This window comes from Eutrigla gurnardus (assembly GCF_963514095.1).
Source record: "Eutrigla gurnardus genome assembly, chromosome: 5".
In the NCBI taxonomy this organism is placed as follows: Eukaryota; Metazoa; Chordata; class Actinopteri; order Perciformes; family Triglidae; genus Eutrigla; species Eutrigla gurnardus.
Genome location: NC_139919.1, coordinates 26,001,424 through 26,020,982, shown reverse-complemented (window position 1 = coordinate 26,020,982; position 19,559 = coordinate 26,001,424). Strand labels below are relative to the sequence as shown.

The 19,559-nt window shown below is 39.6% G+C and overlaps 1 protein-coding gene across 2 annotated transcripts in view; it reads right to left on the bottom strand.

The window, feature by feature from the left end:
- ctnna1 (catenin (cadherin-associated protein), alpha 1) overlaps positions 1–19,345 on the bottom strand; it is a 69,847-nt gene extending 50,502 nt beyond the window's left edge. The window contains exons 1-7 of one of the 2 annotated variants that reach the window (XM_084009066.1): positions 19,214–19,345; positions 17,146–17,278; positions 16,707–16,902; positions 10,401–10,567; positions 9,677–9,796; positions 7,955–8,224; positions 4,045–4,248 (exon numbers count right to left, since the gene is read on the bottom strand). In XM_084009066.1, the coding sequence (XP_083865192.1) occupies positions 4,045–4,248; positions 7,955–8,224; positions 9,677–9,796; positions 10,401–10,567; positions 16,707–16,902; positions 17,146–17,265 (1,077 nt within the window). In that variant the 5' untranslated portion in view covers positions 17,266–17,278; positions 19,214–19,345. Of the gene's footprint in view, positions 1–4,044; positions 4,249–7,954; positions 8,225–9,676; positions 9,797–10,400; positions 10,568–16,706; positions 16,903–17,145; positions 17,279–19,002; positions 19,152–19,213 lie in introns of those variants that run through there. The other variant, XM_084009067.1, reaches the window with a different exon arrangement.
- Positions 19,346–19,559: the final 214 nt, after the last annotated feature.

Here is a 19,559-nt window from a genome sequence, read left to right as displayed (position 1 = left end):
GCTTTATGATACACAGCTTGGAAAGTACAAAATTAGAGCTAAAAAGAACTAACTAACTGATAAACACCGGGTTCCAGTCTATAGGGTAGGAAAAATTTTTTTAGGCCACTGTACTGATTGCTTTATTAGTCTAGTCCCTGTTCTATGTAAACCATGGACATTCATCAATTTGTCCTCTGCTAGTCTTCTTTAAGACGAGCTCTAGCTGTGTGAATGTGCGAGACAGTGAGAGTTTCTTCTCCGTTTAAAACAGTGGTCTTATCTAATCCTGATCTTGACATAGCCTTATTTCTGCAATGGCAACAAATATAATTGGATCTCTTCTGAAAAAATAAATGAATAAATAAAACTTGCATTCCCCCACCCCAATTACTCTTTTGTGTCATGCAATACTTGGAAATTATTTATCATTTCTAGGTTTAAAAAATGCATAACACTTTGAAATTATTCAATTTTTTAGTAATGAGCACCAAGTTCCGATCCTTAAAATGCCTTACTATAAAGATAGTGAGGTACGAATGTCCAACAGAATGTTTTTCAAAGAGGAAGAAAATTTGAGAAGGGGGGATAAACACACTTTGTAGCTGGAGGGCCTGAAGAAGCAGAAGGGATGGGAGAGAGAAAGAGAACGAGTTGGGAGTCCATCCAACAGCCTCAGCTGTGAGTGTAAAGCCATATGCTGTAATGGCAACATACTGTTTAATGGCTTGCACCGCCTCATCAACGATTATCAGAATAATATGCGGTCAAAATCGCCATCAAAACACATTCAGCCAAATCAGTGTTAAGTACAACTCTTCAGTGTATACTCTGGTCAAGGAGGGCATTCCATTTACTGCATGAATTGCTTACTTCATCGCACCTCTACAGCTCTCCTGTCGAACAAGAGCACACACATTCTCATCAAGACAACTTGAGGATTGATTCGTCTGCAAAGCATAATCACACATACAGTCAGGTTACCCGTCACACTGTCTGCTATCGGTTTAAGGGACCAGGTCGAGACATCAGCTATCTCACTATGCTAACTACACGTCAGCCAGTGTTGTAAGAGACTATAACCAAGAGGCCATTAAATGCACATGGTGGACAAAGACATATCATACTTCTAATTGGTTCCCTTCATCTGGCCAAATGAGTAGCCAAACCCCTGTCATGTTTATTTATCATCACTGCGGTGATGAGATGTGCTCCTCTGTTGAACCAAGTTCGTAAGTCATACAGGGCCACATGAGTGGCATGGAGGAGTCCAGTCAAGGAGAAAACTTGTTTTGAAGCAGCCCAGAGATGCTTCATGAACTGTCTGAACCTTAAAATAAACTGGCAGTGTTCTGGATGAGCAATGTGAGCAAAGCCTGGCTGTGATGCCTGGCCATGGACAGGGCAGTATTGAGAGAAAGGGATAGGTAAACTTAGATGACATCTGACTGCTTGTCATTTTGTCTGTCCAGTGAAAAACACACAAAAACAGGAGTTTGTAACTTGTAACAGCCTGGTACAAAATACTACCTAAACATACCGAAACAAAGCTTTTTTTCCTCAAAACTGCATAGTTATAGCAACCATACATATTTAAGAAACACCATTATGCAGTTACCATGTGAACCTGTTCAGAAAGTTAGCTCCCATAATTCAAGTTGGACTTTACATCTAAGTGTTAAAGTAATGTTAGTAGCTGACTGCATTGTTCGTGTGGTAGCTACGGTAGAGAGGGTCAATCACAAGGTATATGTAAATTGAATCACATTGAAACCCTGCTGTTACAGGGAGGATATTCAGGAGTGGTTAAAAACAGCAGTTTCCAAACACAGAGAAAAGACAAATCTGACCAAGAATTGGGCACATGGGAAAATAACCGAAAAGGGAACAATTTACAATAATTTCATTTTCATCACTTCTTCCTGAACAAATCCTCAGCACAGCAAGATGTTCTACCGAAATGATCTCTTGGGGAATCTCTAGTAACGGATTACAAACAGGCTTCATTCAAAAATCACATTTTCTACAGCGAATAAATAGGCAAAAGTGCTGATGGGAAGCAAAAGGCCTAATACTGAAACAATAGAACGAAATCCAGCGTTCTCTTGTTATCTGGGTTGGTGAAAAGTGTCTGCCTCAACATAAACACAAGTTCCCAATTAAAAACACAATTACAACCAAACAGCAGATGTTTACTGCTATCTAAGTGGATTTAACAATGAAGGATGGATTCAGACTCATCATCATTTGTGAATTTTGGGATATTGGTGGTCAATGATTTACTCTAAAACAATCGGATAATATCATTTTTAAGGATATTCCATGTGTAAAAAAAAGAAATAACTAAGTAAAGCATAATAGGAATTTACTTCCACTTTTTGCACAAGGTAACACAAGTATTGCCCAAACACCCATTTACTAATTTCCTGCACAATTGTACACTTTAAAGATGGAAACTTTAATAGCTTACATATTGAAACGCATTTTTGTATATAGATTTTTTTCATATCGCATTGTACATTTCATATAACTTTAAGTCTTTATAATATTGTATCCTGTTTATTGTTTTGCACTAGCAGTAAAATTTCATAAATATAATTGATTTGTGTGTTTTTTGTTAAGTTTAGATGGTTGTTAGCCAGAGCTAGCTAAACAGTTATTGTAAAGAAAAGGCTAAATTGTAGGAGGTGTTCTCCTTCTGGCTTCTTCACAGTTACTTAACACCTTCAGGTTTATCACCCCTCCCTCTGGACTGGAGGAGGGCCAAAACCTGATTTGCATGCAGCCCAGGAAAACAATAACACATTGTAATCAGATTTGTGATCTGGCCAGCAGAGATGCATGTATGTGGCTCATTGTTCAGGAAAGTGCCTTAAATCCATGGATTGTATCTAGAAATAACACACTTGAAATGACAATGCTCAGTATTCACTGACTTTGTAAAATTACAACAGCAGGAGCAACAGCAAGCAGCACCACATTGCAGCTTCAACTCCAACTAGATCAAACACTCCAGTAGTCCACATCAAAACCACCAAACTCTTGCTCCAGATAAAAACACAATCACAAAGCACACATATCACATAGCCTACAAGTCAACCAGCCTTAGGTGAGCCTCCCAGGCAAACCGTCTTCTAAATTCCTGTATATACAAACGGCATCTCCTTTTTCTGGAGTTTGCAGAGCCCAAAGCCCAACTATAACATCATTTATCTCCAACCTAAAGTATAGTATTTTTGTCTGTTAACATTTATTTTTATCAGCTTGTATTGACTTTGCACTGTACTAAACAAATCAATGTAATTTTTTAATTAACAAAATATCTTAATACTAATATTGATTTTAAAAACAAAGTTTTTATTCGAGCAACATCCCAACCTGCATCTGCAGTATGGACCCAAGTGGAACCACTTTTCTCTCTCCATATTCTGCTAAACCACACAAGTGACATCTTTATTTTTATTTTTGCTCTTTACTTTTTGAGCATTGTACAATCTAACAATGACCCAAGTTCAATTTCATCGAGTCAATTTAAATGTAAACTACCAAGACCTGATTACCAGGAGCCACTGTTGATTGCAGCCTTCTGTATTGAATTCATTTTGAGGCACAGTGACAGAGTTGATATTCATTGGTTAATCAACACTTGAAAATAGGCAGGATGGTGCCAATATAAAAGAGAGGGGCTTTGTTCACAAATATCATTAACTCAACACATTAAATAAATGTGAGGTAAGTAACTGGTTGGAAGCATAACTGTACAAGTAAACACTGGGGAGGAGAATCTGTTAAGAATTAGATTGTAAAGCAAGTCAACTTCATCTTAAATATATGTATGCATTAGTTTTAACAGAGGTAATGCTTAATTGTGTTTTCTAAGTTGATTTAGGCTCGAATTAAGACCATTCATTTTTGAGACTTTTGTATGTCTTAGATCAGAAATTGTTCTGTGTAGTAAAGGCAAGTTTTAAACTATAAGATATTTTTGAATGTGTTGAGGAATGAGATACAAAGTAAGAGAAGGGTGTGGGCTACAGGTAGGAAATGGAAAGGTAAGACACTTACATTGCCCATGTACTCAGACAGAAGGTCTTGAAGAGCCTGGCGCACAGAATTGCATTCGGCCACGATGCGCTCCCGGCGGTCATCACGTGTACAAGAAGAGTCGGCCATGAGGGCAGCACCACTGATGATGCTCTCAAGACGCTCCTCCAGGGAGGGACGGAAGCGCTCCTCGCTAAACGCCAGGGGATCCACAATGATTTGTTTCTGTAAGGAAAGGGTCAGAGGGGAAATTACACAGGGAACAAAAAATGCTAAAAGTCATCACTGATCGCTCCATCTACATGCCTCAAGAGAGACATCTGGCAGGCAAGGGAAGGGCTGATTTGACATACTGACAGGGTGGCTAGAAAACCGAATGGAAGTGCAATATGTCATATATATGGGCAGAATTTTAGTTTAAAATAAGCCAAATATTACATACTGCATATCTAAACTGTGCATGGGCTAACAATTCCAGTAGTGCTGAAATACCGTTTTTTTTTTTTACATTTCTGTGATCAGAAAGTGAACCAGTCCAGTGTGGGTAAATTAACTTAAAATTAAGAAAAAAAATTACCTGAAACACAAATTCCCTTACTCCCATAGAATATCATGGGATATTATAGCTATAACATGCTAGCAGTGAAATACAGCAACATGTCAAGGGAAAAGAAAACTGCATTCTATACACTTAACCAAGGATATGTCTTATTTATCCAAATGGCCTTCCACTCACCCTGATGAACCAATTGAAAAGGAACAAAACATGTTTGAAGTGAAATTCTCGAGTCAAAAGAGCATGAATAATGCAGGTCTGAGAAGTACTTTAACCTTCAAAGTTCACTCTGTTTTAATGAAATGTACATACTGAACTGAAAAAACTATTTGACTGGCTTGTGCATATTGGATAGAGTACTGACATCTTTCTATCCGTTACACAGACAAAAAGCCAATGGTTTATCCAAACAAAACTTGCAAAAGTTAGCATTGGTGAAGAATCTTTTGCCCCCATATCGTCTTTAAGACTGATGCTGCTGATGGAGTTTTTTTGAAATATTGAAGATGAATGCAGCTTCAAAAGGCTATTTATCACTTTCATAACTGCAACCCGGAATGGTAAAACAGCAACAGACTTCCGAGGATGTGATAAATGAATCAAGAAGACAGCAGCTCTACCATGCCTGCAATGTAGACTACAGGATCAATTTTCAAGCAACAGATGTGCCTTTGAATATGTATGTTTTTGTGAAAGGATTTTGACTTTATAGCCTTGGCTACCTTTCTTTTGAGTGGAACAGGAGCGCTGGAGTAAAACACTGTGCTCTCTTTTATATCTGCAGGATGAGAGAAAACACTAACATGTCTGATTTAACAGGGGTAAGGCTGTTGAGGGAGGCAACTAGTTGAAATGCTGGAAAGGCACTGCAGTGGTTAAGGTCACCATGACGCAGCTAAAGAAAGAAAGCCAATTCCCATGTGACAAAAACAGTCTACGCAATTTTGATTGCCCCAAAATATTAAACAACTCATCTGTTAGAATTGTGGTTTATTCAGCAACCCACCCTCAGCTACCTTCAGCCCCCTCCACACAGTCTCATCTGACCTCCTCTGCTTGCGTGGCATATCACCATGGTAACAGGCACACGAGAGAGACAGTGAGAAGGATTCAGAAAGAGAGGGCGAGAGACAGAGAATTGTGGGTGGGGTGGGGGTGGGGGGTTGACTCATTTGCTAATTTTGCCTCACACTTGGAATTGGGCATCAGAAAGCAGCTAGTCTGGAAAAAAGCCTGCATATGAGTTTTTCAGCAGTGACTTTCTGCATTGCTACTTGTAAAATAATCACTGAGGCAACAGATCTGAGAGACTGAAAGGTTGACACTTGTTTTATGTAGATGAATTGTTTGGCATACCGTCTGTCAGAGAGAAATGCTTTTATAGTTTATGCGTAACATAAATTTCTATGACCAACATCCGCTCAGCCCAAATGGACGGCCACAAGCCCAATCCTGAATACAAAATCCTGCAAATTTCTATTTCAAATAATGTAACAGGAGTATCTAGCGAGTAAAGCTAATTGCAATAAAGTGCACAATCTTTTTTTCCCTCTAACCAGCTGGGTACTATTCCATTACAAATACAATTCAAGCCAAAATGGCATGCTTTTATATACACTCACTGCTGAGACTACTTTGGAATGAAATGCTTACTTGATAAAAGGATGCCTAATACCACATTTACTACTTAAAACAAGCTTGGCTGAAGTACATTTTTCATTAGTCTTGCTAAGAGCTACGGAGTCAAATAGAAAATGGATATGAAAGGTGGGCCTATGGATTTTTACTGACAGAAACAGAGTAAAGCACATGGGCATGTAACTTAAGCAAGCGACCATGCCATACCCATCTTGAGCTGCCATTTTGGCCAGATAATGTATCTCAAGCGTGTTCCTTGTGGAATAAAAAAGTATGCTTTGCACCACTGTCTGGAACATGACAGTAACATAGATCCTAGCACAAGTCATGTCGTCAATGTGCACAGAGGAATAACACATGTAAATGTAAATTACACGTGTGAAACTGGGCATCCGGTTAATTGCTTGAGATCGTATCATTAAGTAATTATTATAAGCATCTATTTACTACAAAGGTTTTCTCCTCTTGTCTACATCACACAAATACCAATTTGCATCCCATGGTTCACCAAACGAAATCTCTTGGTTTGCAATAAACACCCTTAAGATGCATGCAAAAGGTCATGAGTAATTAATTAAATGGTGCGTCATATGGCCATGGGCTGGTAATACATGAGTATGCAAATAGCATCAATCATGTGGATAAACAATGTCACTGCAGGATTAACGCATCAAGTTACACACTGCTACTTGCTAAATGACTAAATCGCTGATCAACACGAGATGAGTGATGTGTCTGGTGACAGAGAGGGCACGATGAAATGCTGCACTCTTACAGACGTCATTGAACAAGATTTAATATGTCATGTGGATCTGTTCGATGTTTTTGAAACCTGTCTGAATGTAAACAAATCTCCTTTAAATAAAAAGGTACTTGGCAAGTCTGATGGAAGTCAGACGTGGTAATATAAAAACAAATCAGGTTAATCATCTTTGCATTTATCACACCAGGCAGCATTAACCTGATTAGCTCAATATTTTATCCAGGAGCTATTTTGATGTTGTTTCAGAGTGTGAGTTTCAGAGATATAAAGGTTTTAAGGATGAATATACGAGGGACTAGACAGCAACATGGAAAGTGTTTTTAGTAGATTAGGATTCCTCTGTACTAAACGTCACAATTAAGACCATATGTTGCATTTTTTCACTCTTCCCCCAAATTAAGATATTATGGTACTATTTCAGTTTCTTTTCCCAATAACTTAATCTAGAATATGCTTCAGCTTTATTCTCTACAAACAACCTAGCAAAAGTAGAGCAAAGCTCAGTAGAAGATAAGTGATCTGCACAAGTTATTTAAAAGATATATTTATAAGTACATGTGTCATTTTAAAAATCTAGAGCTATACAAATACCCTTCATTTGAGAGTTAAGATCAAGGAATGAAGTAACAGTGACTCAAAAACATACTCAATGTACCCCAAAGCCATGTCCCAATTTGTCCACGTATCTCGTCCTAATTTCCACCTCGACCGCAAGCCCTTTAAGGGTTTTGGTCATCTTATGATTCAGTTGGGTTAGTCCTATAAACTGAAAACGTGACCCGACTATAACCCTTCTGAACAAGCCCTCATCCATCTCTGTCAATAATTAGTTTCATCATACCATTGGAACTGAGGCATACTGTTACAGGGTAAAATAAATAACTAAAGTTCATGTTTTCATTATTCTGGCAGATACCTAAATGTCTAGCTAGACTTCCGAAATAAGGCAAATGTAAGACATTCATTTGACTTACATCAAAATTGTTGAGGGCGTAGGCGAGCTCTCCACCCCCTGCTGGGTGACTAAGTGCTGAGTCCTCAGAGGCAGTGGCCTGAGCGGCATTGGAGATGCCGGAGACGGCATGCTGCAGCTGCTTGTAGATCAGGTCACGGTTAGCCTTGTAGGCTGCCACGTCAGGGTGCTGGAGGCAGGCACGAGACGCTGTGTACAGCATGGGGATGTTCCTCTGAAGCACCCCTCGAGCAGCAGCCATTTGGTCCTTGTGGTGGACGTCCTTTAGCTCCTAACACAATGTGACGAAAAGTAGAAAAGAAAAGAAATAGAGGGTTAAACCAGAGGTTGGAATACTTACATGGGGCTGGGTGGTAATGTACTTTAGATTCAAAATGGGCCTGTCATGCCCTTATGGAGACACTAAGTGTGACAGAGTTTGTTCTGGATGACCCAGATTTATTTCTGTCCCCTGCAGTAACACAACACAGTCATAATCAGGCCATTATAATATGCCTCTGCAAATTAATGCGTTGCTAGTCAGACCTCAGCATTACATTGCAAATACATCTTCATGGAAGAGAGGAGAGGAGATAGTGATCACTGGCATATATTTATGGCATAAAAAAAACAGCTTGCATACACAAAATGAAAAACGCCCCCCCCCCTCCAAATGGAATACTCCCAGGGTTTTTTTCCACTATTACTTGAGAAAAAGAAGTCTTTAAGCCCCATTACTTCCTGCATTCACTTTGGTTAAACATATTTTGCTATCCATTAAAAGAGTGCAATTACAAGTAAAAGCAATTTCCTCAAGAGATAATCAGTGATCATTTTGGCAAGATTTCCATTTAAAAAGTGGGTTGATATGGTGAACAAGAATTGCCTACTCTTGGGGTGGATTTTGCATTTAGAGATACTGTTTAAGTGCTCTTGAAGCATGAAGCTGCTTCAACTTTTTTGCAACTTAACTGTAGCAATTCAGTAGTTTTCACTTCCAATCAAGGTTCCTATTTTAATGTTTTCATTGTTAACATGGAGAAATGCCAAAATTACCAGTATAATATAATTAGAAGTTCCCTTTGTTGGTGGCAGCATTGCATAAAACTTGTAGTATTACCACAGGCCAGCATTAAGGATATGTTAAAAAATATTACTAAAAAATATAACATCCTTTGCCATTAGTTTCTTGATAATCCTGAGAAATAATGTTGAAAAGTATACGTATATTTAAATACCATGCAGTGTTGTTTATTTCCAGTAATTAACAAGCGTGTGCACAACTCGTGGATCTGCACCATATCGAGTTGTTTCATCTAGAAAATGCATCATGAAACGCACTTTACTGTTGGCCATCATTTCTACCGTAGTGGAAAAGAAAGACGACGTGCCATTTCTCATCACAAGGAAATGGGTTTATGACACATTTAGAGTCAAGCCTTTGTGCTCTTTTCTTGCACTCCTGGCCCACTTCACTGCAATTGGTAATAAGAAGATTGTTCATGCTTACTGCATCTAATCGTCCGGCTAAAGCATGAGGCACTCTTCTTCTTGCCTATTCCCTGCCTGTCTATTTTTTTTTTTAAACTTACCCTTTGCTAGGTGGGCTGGAGGGCACATTTTGTTACGACTGACAAGACCATTAATACCCATTCAGGTACCTAAAACCTCCCAACCCAATTAAATCCATCAGGCTCCTCTTCTCCCACAATTTCACCTCTTCTCTTTGATAACTGTAAATTACCTGCTGTCTTTTGGCAGCCATGATGTTCAGCTTGTCCACCTCTGGTTTCAAGGCCTTATATTGGATCCCAAGGTCTTGCTCTGTTCCTGCATTACGCACTTTCACAAGATTTTCCTCCACCTAAACCGGGCACGGGGAAATAGTTAGACAATACACAGGAAACACAGTTACACTGCAAGTTTTAAACAGATTGCATGATCAATTTGGAAAATATCAAGCTATAGGCCTAACTCATGAAATATAACTCGTTAGGAAAATGTTTGAACCGTTTTATAATGTCCAGGTGGGAGCTAGGGCTGAAAACAACTATATTTCAAAGAGCAATTTTCAAAATGGCAATTAAATAGAGCCAACCAATCAAGCCGTGATTATAATTTGCCAGTCATCTTATGTTGCAAGAGGGTAAAAAATCAATTTGGAATGGCATCCAAAATTAAATAGATTCACTGAAGAGAAATTCTGAATTTTAGTTATTTAATCATGATTAAAAAAAAAGAATTAATCAAACTCGTAAATTATTTAATGAAATAAATGCCTTAATGTGGTCTTCAATAATATCAGGTTGGAGTATACGCATTACCTTGCAATTTCATTGCTGAAATAAGTTATCAATTGATGCTGTTGCAGGCCAGATACAGTATGACTCGGGTATATATATATTTTATGAAATTATAACTGAGCCTGTTAGTAATGTATAATATCAAGAAGTATGTAATCATCTCACCAGTTTAAGCTGCAGGAGAAGTTTGTACACATCAGACATGTCTGCCAGCACCAACAGATGCGTGACTGCCGACAGGAGGGCTCTGGCAGCTCGAACCATATTGCCCCTCTTCACAGATGAGCAAGGGTCTTCTGCAAATTCTCCAGAAGCCTGTCGCATCGATTCACCTGAGAAAGAGTGACAAACAAAACATCTGCTGTAACTTCAAAGTTTAAAATGAAACTTCAAACGAAAACTGGTTCAAAAGCAAGACATTTGAACCAGCAACTGTTGAAAACTGCTCTGTCAAAGTGCTTGTATTTCACCCCTGGATGTCAGTGAAAAGGAAATAGTATTCACATCTGTTGCAATGAAAGAATAAATATCTTACTATGAAGCTGTTAATATTTCATTATTTAAGCATGTGCCTACCCAACAGGTTGTGATATGAGAAAATGGCACACAAAAGCTATATTTCAATCTTAAATTGAATATTTTTTTCCAATGCAATGAACCGTCTTCCTTTACTAATCATTAAATCATTCTTCATGTATAAAACCATCTAAGTAGTTCTAGTATTAGTAGGAGCTGATAGCAGAAGTCTGAGAGAAGTCATAGCCCTTGTGACAAGTGATTTAAGGCTACAAGTTAATTACGTAAAAGTCTTCATTTGAGAGAAGAGAAGTGAGAGGAGAATGAGTCCGACGCATTTCCCCTGCCTATTTAGAGTACATGTCACACAGAGCAACAAAGACTCACACAGACACACACACCTCTTCCATGTTTAGTAATAATTCCTGCTTGCACACACTCTTTAAAAAAAAGAAAAAAAGAAAAAAAAGGAGGTCAAAGCCACAACAAAGGGCTCACTGTCTGGTTTGTCCAGCGCCATGCTTTGTCCTACATTGGTTGGGCCTGCACAGTTGACTGAGCACACAAATAGACTTTGTAAGCTCACATTATGAACAAGACAGTAAATCCGTAAATAGTTTACTTCAGCGGAGGCACAGCCAAATTCAAACTTACAACACCCATGTCTGTATTGGAGATCCAAAGTGAAATAAGACCAGTATTTATCTTGTCCACTTTTGTATGAATAGGTACAGCTGGAAAAACACTACTTCAAACTAAATTCAGCGGGTCAGTCTCAATAGAGGTGCAATGAAAAGTCAACACAGTCGAACAAAATCGACAGCCTAACAGGCATATATTAGCCAATCATAGCTAACATACAGACTGGGGTCATTGATCAATCAATAGATATGGTTTATGTGTTCAAAACCTGCAATGCACTGATCAAATGCCAGCTTACAATACATATTTATGACTACCAATTCCAACATATTCTTCTAATCAAAGCAGCCATTTAAATGTAAATACAATCATTTATTTCCCAATCAATCGAATTGTCACAATATCAACGAAATATTATAAACTGCCTATGAAGAGGAGAGCAGAGTGCCGTGGTTTTTTTTTTTGGTCAATCATCATTTCATTCAAGTGTCAGTGTACTCTAGCAAGATAACAAGGAAGCTTTATTTAGATGCAATGTTAAGTGACTTTTTGGCTTTGACCTCTGGATTGTTTTCCATGTGATCTGGCTGCATGCAGTCAATGGATGAGTCCCCCAAGCTGATATTTGCTGTGAGAACATAATGCAACTATATGTGTGACAGCTCAGACAGATTGATTTCCAAATGTATCGGGAACTCCAGTTTCTCTTATTTTTCTCGAGGCATTTCTTTGCTGCCCCCACGTCTCCTTAACATTCATTGAGTCATGCAACTCAGAATAACTACATATTTTCACTCGGGTAGGAACATTTTTTGACTTGAGCAGACATAATTTGCAGCATCTAAGGCAAATGTGCTCCTGTTTATCTGTGTTCGAATCTATCTCCTGTCTTGGATAGATTCAAGCATGCGACATGCATTCATGCCGTGGTAAAAATCTAACTGATTGTAACCATTTGCTGTGGAAATTGGGGTTTGAAAACTGGTCTGTCTTTAGATAATGACAATTACCAAGTTTATGCATTTGCTCTTGGCCTTCATGAGAATATCATGATCAAGCCAAGCTAGTCATCCACCCCCAGGCTAGAATATCTGATATATTACAAGATTAAGTAGTCTGTCATTACTTATTTTGTGTATCAAATAGTGAATATAAAAATGCAATCTATAAAAATGATTGCAGGTGAAGAATAAAGTTGTAATTTGAACTTTTTTCCTCCACTCATTACAGGACATGACATTACATAAAGATGGTTATGGGTAATAAAGCCTTCATTAATAACGATTTATTGTTTGACACATTAAATATGTGCCCCTTCGTGTCAATGAGAAACAGTAGTTACAAAAGGGAGACAAAAATGTCAAAAATGCAACCTCTCTGATCAGTATGTATTAGCTAATGTTGCGGTGTTACAGACTAGACTGGACTGCTACTAGGCTTAGTAATTGAAACATCAATAACAAGCCATCAGCATCCCCCCTCCTGAGTGTAGGTAAACTGACAACCTGTAAGAAACCCTGATTAATGTTGCTTGTAGTGCTAATACACACAGCCCCCCAACCGTTGCTAACGCCAGCATCATGCATGCCCACTAGCACCTTCAGTTCAATATATGCACTTTAACAATTACTTACTGAACCTCGATAGTCACTTACTCAACAATCAGGGTTTAGATCTGTGGCAAGCACTGCTACCAAGAAGAGAAAAACAAATGCAGTTGCAGTGTTGCCCATCCAATCACCTACAGATGACAGAAACTCAGTAAACATCACATTGTTACTCAAACAACCAACTCTTGGACTTTTCTATTGCTATCTCGTAAAACGCAGTCCTCATTGATGTTTTAAAAGCATTTGATTGCTTTTCTAGCGCCAGTCTGATTCCCCATTAATGCCACGGTACAACAATTTCCTCTACAGTACATTAGGTACGCTTGCTTCAAATTTCTATTTTGGTCATCATTGGTCAAGTATTTTGAAGACACTTGAACTACTAAAAAGAACAAATAAGCAAACAGAGATAGAAGCTTCCACAGTAGATCTGTTGAGTCACAATACTGCTGCGCAAAATGCTCAGGAGAGTTTTGACACTGTTCACAGCGAAGTACAAAATCAAGATAGTGACCTGAACAAGTTTAAAGATAATAGACCTGAAGCTTAAAAAGACGCTTTGTTACAGAGCCAGCATCGACAGCTTCATTCAGACACACTGAAGCATGTCTAGTCCATCAGACAGACAAACTTAAAAACACAGCTGACAGATTCTAAAAAATTGCCAATTAATCAACTAATCAGCCATCACTATTCGACTAAATAAATTGTATTTTCAAACAAGCATTTCACAATTTATTTCCAAATTCAGCAAAGCAATGATTTGAAGAGATAAAAGTTGCACTATCAAACCTGTAGAACAGAGTCTCACAGATTCTGATCATTTTACCCGGACGGGGAGCTAAAGCAGTTTGTGCAAATGATCAACAACACGGACCTCAAACACAGTCCGCACCTTCGGGCTGTTATTCCCCCCTGTGAACAAAATCAATAAGGCCATTTTCAGGGGGCAGATAGAGATCAGTGCTCCTTTAATAAACTTCCATCCATCTAACGTTCACCTGCGGCCAACCAAGTGCATGATGAAATGATTAAAATGTATATCACACAATAAGCCCACCAAACAGAACAACAAAGACACAGACGGGGAGGGAAGGGCAAGATACAGTGGACAAGGACAAGAGCATACAGAGCGGCAGTGTAAAGAAAAAGTCTTGAAAAGAGGGTAAGAACGGTCTACTGGTTTTGGTGATGCATGTGGAGTATAAAATAAATCGCAGATAAACATCCGCCTAATTTAAATAATTTCAGAAAAAATTAAATAAAAACTTTATCCACTAGCCACTTCAACATGCACTGTATGCACGTCAGTCTTAATAATCATGTCAGATTTGTTTCCCTCCCATTTAAAACAGCTGGTTAGCCACAGCTGGGTGGAAAATGCTTTCTGAATCCGGGGGGGGGGGGTTACTCTACTCAATAGCCGTATTATCAGTCCAGGCACGCTCCACTGAGCAGCATGGCATAGCTGACAGCCAGGCCTAGGCACCAGCTAACAACAGTCAGTGAATTCCAGCCCAGTGACAGCTTACCACAACTACAGTAACATTCCTGGGCACTGAGCACTGCACAGGCCACCGAGTGACATGTCATCTACCTCCCATCTACTCAGAGCGGAGCTCGAGCAGGGGGACATCTAACTCGCTGGGCATCTGGGGAGAAAAGACACAGTGACACAGATGTCGCTTCACAAGGTGATAACAGCACCCGCAAGTCATAGCTCCCTGGTCTCCATGCTCTGCTAGTGTGTCAAAAGACAGTCAGATATCTGGAGCCGAGAGGAATGAATGAGACTTGAAAGTGTTGTTGTTAGATGATGGAATCTGCCGTCGCAAGCCAAATTGTAATTTAATTGGGCTGGGAATTTGATGGTAGATACTGGTCTCGAAATGTACAAGTTTTTCCATTCTGTCACACAACTAACCGGTACTCCATTTGACAACACGACAGATAACCTTCACAGAATGCCACACAAATTCCCACAACGCTGCGTCAATAATCTACATTAGATATAAAAAAGAAAGGTTAGGGATGGGTTTCAAACCCAGGAGTAAATGGGCAAATAATTAAAGACCAGAGTATTAATATGCTCCAAAGATCAGTTTTTTTTACTTTTAGATGTAATGTAATAGGCTGCAGCGTGCATCTCCTCTGCTGTCAGGGCTGAGCTCCTAAAGCTGCACGCACACAAACATGGAGTGAAGTCAGCAAACAGCAGCAGCCAAGTTGTAGTGGAGACAGTGAAGGGAACCAAGTAAAGTGAAGATAACTACAACAACTACGCTGGTTGCTCTAACTGCAATAAAGCGATAAAAAAAGCCAATCATTAACTGTTAAAGCCTAAACATGTAGGAAAGGGATATTTCGACTTATTGGCATTCTCTGATCCACCTGTGCTGTTTTACACAAGTACAGTGTGCTAGCTCAGCTAAACGTGAAAGGTTATAAACAAGCTAAAATAAAATCCTTCCATCTCTACTCAAATTTTTAGTTTAGCTTTACCATGCATCTTAAAATGCATGTAAAATGTGTCGCTGGTTGAGACAATGCAGCCCCTCGTCCCTCTACCAGCGATACCTGCAGGCAGTGAGACACATCAGTGGGGGAAGGAGGGAGGAAGGACAGAGGACACGATGAAGGACTGATTGTTAATTGGCTTGGTTGTGTGCATCTCCCTCTTTTCTCATGGTCGTGTAACCCGGTTTGTGACGGTACAAACAACTGTAGATGCAGAGGCTTTATACTAATACGTCTCACAGGCTGACACAAAGATCAAGGGAAGAACCATTTTTACCACTAGTGTGAATGAGCTTACACAAGTAAATCAAGCTTCCATGCTCCCGCTGCTGACGATGGTCTATCAAAGGTGAGACACCACTCACATAAAAGGCAGGTTTATACAATACTAGGATGACTATACTGGAATTATATTGTAGGACCAAGTAATAAAAGGGCAGGACTGGACAATGTGGTTGAAAAAAAATAGAGAAAACAAATATATTATTAAATATTAATAATAAATAATATAACAATAGTGAGTGCCGTTTAGAATGAATAAAAAACACAAATATCAGTGAGCATCAGTCCTTCCTCTCCTCCCTGGTAGAGGAAGGCGGGGCTCAGTTGACAAACCGTTTTCAACCTAACATTCATCAAACAGAGAGCTCATATTGTTAGTAAGAGCAACAAGTTGGTGCACTGCCAAGTGTGTGTGTGTGTGTGTTTATGAAAATGACTGCAGTGGTAGGGGGGCTTTTTTCTCTCTCTCTAATCGTTTAAACGTAAGTGTTCAATTATCCATATCTCACTTTTCACCATAGAAGAACACAAAAGACAAAAACATCACACAATAGTCATGACTGAAAAGAGTGAGTTTTGTGATGTTTCAGTACAAATGCCTCCTGAGCAACCTTAACCTGGGCTACAAGAACACACAGTCCTGGGGGAAACATGGTTAAATTGGATCCTGGGAGAAGGCAAGGTAATGACATGCTTAAATGAAAAGTCTCTATTAATGGGCTCCCAGAGTACCTCATGGCAAAAAGAAATCTATCAGGCTCAAAGCATATTCTTATTTCAAGGTCTTCCACTGGGGCAGATGATATGTACATAGCTTATGATTTATTTATCAACCCTCCTATCTTAAAAAGCACTCTGTACAAGCTGGAAACCACACGCTGTTGCAATATGCATTTCAATATACCTTGCTTGCGGACATCTTCCACAGCAGCAGTAAGCTCATCCTTAAGGAACTGACTCTCCTTTGCAATCTTCTCTCCTTTATCCAGGAAGTTTTGGGTAGCATTCTCCACAGATGCTGCCAAAACATGAGCCTTCTTGGAGCGACCTTTCTTCTTGTTAGATGGGCCTTTGTTGCTGGAGTTTACCAAAGTGGTGACCTGTGTCAAGGATGGAAAAATAACAGTATATAACATTTTACTGCGATTGTACGAAAGAATATAGCCGTGAGAAATATAGCTCTGTTTTATGCAATTAATATCAACTAATCTTTATGCATCACATTTAAGTGGTCGTCTTTTAAAGCATTTTTTTGTAACCATTACCCTGCAGCCATTCCCCCTCTGAGCTATCTGAGCCTGTCCTATTATTCAAAATAAAAATTCACGTAGTGTTTACATTACCTGTGTGACCAGGGGCTCCAGCAGCCTCTCCACTGCCAGAGTACGAATCTCTAGACTCTTTGGGTCCCATTTAAAGTTGATGTTAGCTGTGTTGATGTTAGCTGTGTTGATGTTTGTCATGGTGTCTGGAATTCTGGCGATAAAAAAAAAAGTCAGAAAATAGGTTGAAACAGATGAGTCAATTTCATTCTTCAGATGCAATGATGAAACAATATTTCCACTGCACCAAACGTGAATATTTTGTCTCCCAAAACACTGAATACCTACATCTACCCGAGATGAAAGTGGCTGCATGGTATAGAGGGTCGGCTTTTATTTTGAAAGGAGAAAAAAGGGAGATGTTTGCGCACTAGATGAAGGTTCCTTTATGATTTTCAGACTAGTTTAAAGTTAGGTTGAACTATGAAGGTCCTTCTTTGAGACAGCAATGTTTCATCCCTCACAGGATGACTGCCAAAGGCAGAGAACAGTAACGCTGTGGCCCAATTTCGATTTCTCTTTTCAGGCAGCGACTGCACCACCATTGATTAGCTATCTAACATGGAGGGGCAGGGATAATCAGCAAGCCCTCTGCGCCGAGGGGCGTCAACTAAAAAGTTGGTCAGCTGTATAATGAGAAGAATGTGGTACAGTCGACAAAGAAACTAAAATATTAAAAACACCAGGAGAACATTTGAATGATGAAACCCTAATGTTAATAATATGAGTATTGAACAGCTATTTATCCAGTGGGTATGCTTTTAATTTTGCCTACAAACAACCGTTTGCATTGCGATGGGGTATGCTTGTTATCTAGGGTCCCTTTTAACTCTTAATCCACAAAAGTCAGCCAATATGGATGGATGCAGAATGTCTGGCAGACTTGTAACTTGTTTTATTACTGTGGACAAAACATATTAAAGTCCTTCCCTACTACTAACAGAGGCTGTAATCTACAATTTCTTATCGAGGTTTTACAAGAGTTCTCATCCACTAAAATTCAAAAAGTTTACTTCACACAAATCACCTAAACATATGTTCCCTGGTGGTATCTATGTTATTTGCTGGAGGTGTGTGGGTAATGTCGAAAAGTGCTTCTACTGAAGAAATGGCCGCATTTAAATCTTGTTTTGAATTATTCTGAGTAACTGAGGGCAGCTCAGGTCTAATTCTGTTCACCTTCTCTGTATGGGTGTGGCAGGCGAAGTCTCAGAGACAGTTATCTCAAAATCTAGGCGAATGAAACCAACGCTATCTGGTTTACTTGTACGTGATTTGCATGAAACAACGTAAAGTATCTCAGTGAATAAGCGTCAAACCAGTTGGACGAAGAGACAACAACAAGATTGTGTATTTTATAATAAAAAAAGAAAAGCTCTAAACAACAACACGTTTAACAGAAGCCTAATTACTAGTGGGTGAAAAACAGGGTGGGTCGAGCGCTTAGCTTAGGCGCTAACACTCACGTTAAGCAGCTTAAGTTTCACCTGTTGTGATGTTAGCTAACTTTACCTACATTAACGTTGGTTTCGCCCAACTAAAGTGTCGTCAACCTACTTGACACTATAACTGCTGCGGATATGTAGACTTTAAAGTCGATGTTGACCAAACTAACCGAATTCAAACAGGCGTGTTTATTAAAAGGCTCGTTGTCGAGGCTTGAGCCAATTTAGCTTCACGTTAACGTTACCTGCTAACGTACAGTGTGCCAAACACTGCACCTTGCTAATGCTAATGCTAGCCGACACAAACAAACATTAACGGCAGCTCCATTAGCCAACTTTAAACGGCGAAAAACTTAAAACGGTCGCGTTATTTCGCTTTCCGGCGAACTATTCCACGTATTGAGGTAGACGTGAGACGACGCTGTAAACTTACCGAGAAGAATCCGCTACGAAACTGTAGTTTAAAAGTTCAAAATGGAGGAATGGGAATTACGGAGTTCCTTGCCTCAAAAGTTTTTACTCTTTCCCTCCCCTTCGCTGACTCGGTGTAGTTGTGCTCCCAAACCCACAAGGTACTTCCTCTCGGGAAAAAAGGGGGGAATAAATACGAAAGCGACACGAACGATACTCAGCAGTGACTTTACCTGGAAAGTTTCGGTCAAGATCGTATTCGATGTCGCAGATTATTGCCCAACAATGGATGAAGCGGAGGGAGGGGGCGGTGGGGGGTGCTGGGGCGGTGACCGAGTTCCTGAACTTCCTGGCAGCGGGGCAGGGCAACCACAGGACACAGCAAGCCCGCAAAGAGAGGAGGTGTTCTGGGCGTGGCGCTAACTGTCTATGACCATATATGGATTAATTATGGCTTCCATAAATCCCGTGTGCGACCGGGCCGAGCTGCGGGCCCCCAGTTTCACCTACATTTAGTCTGAAGAAGGAACTAAAAAGGAGTGGGGAAATCCTGCGGGATAGTGAGGCAGCTAGATGTTT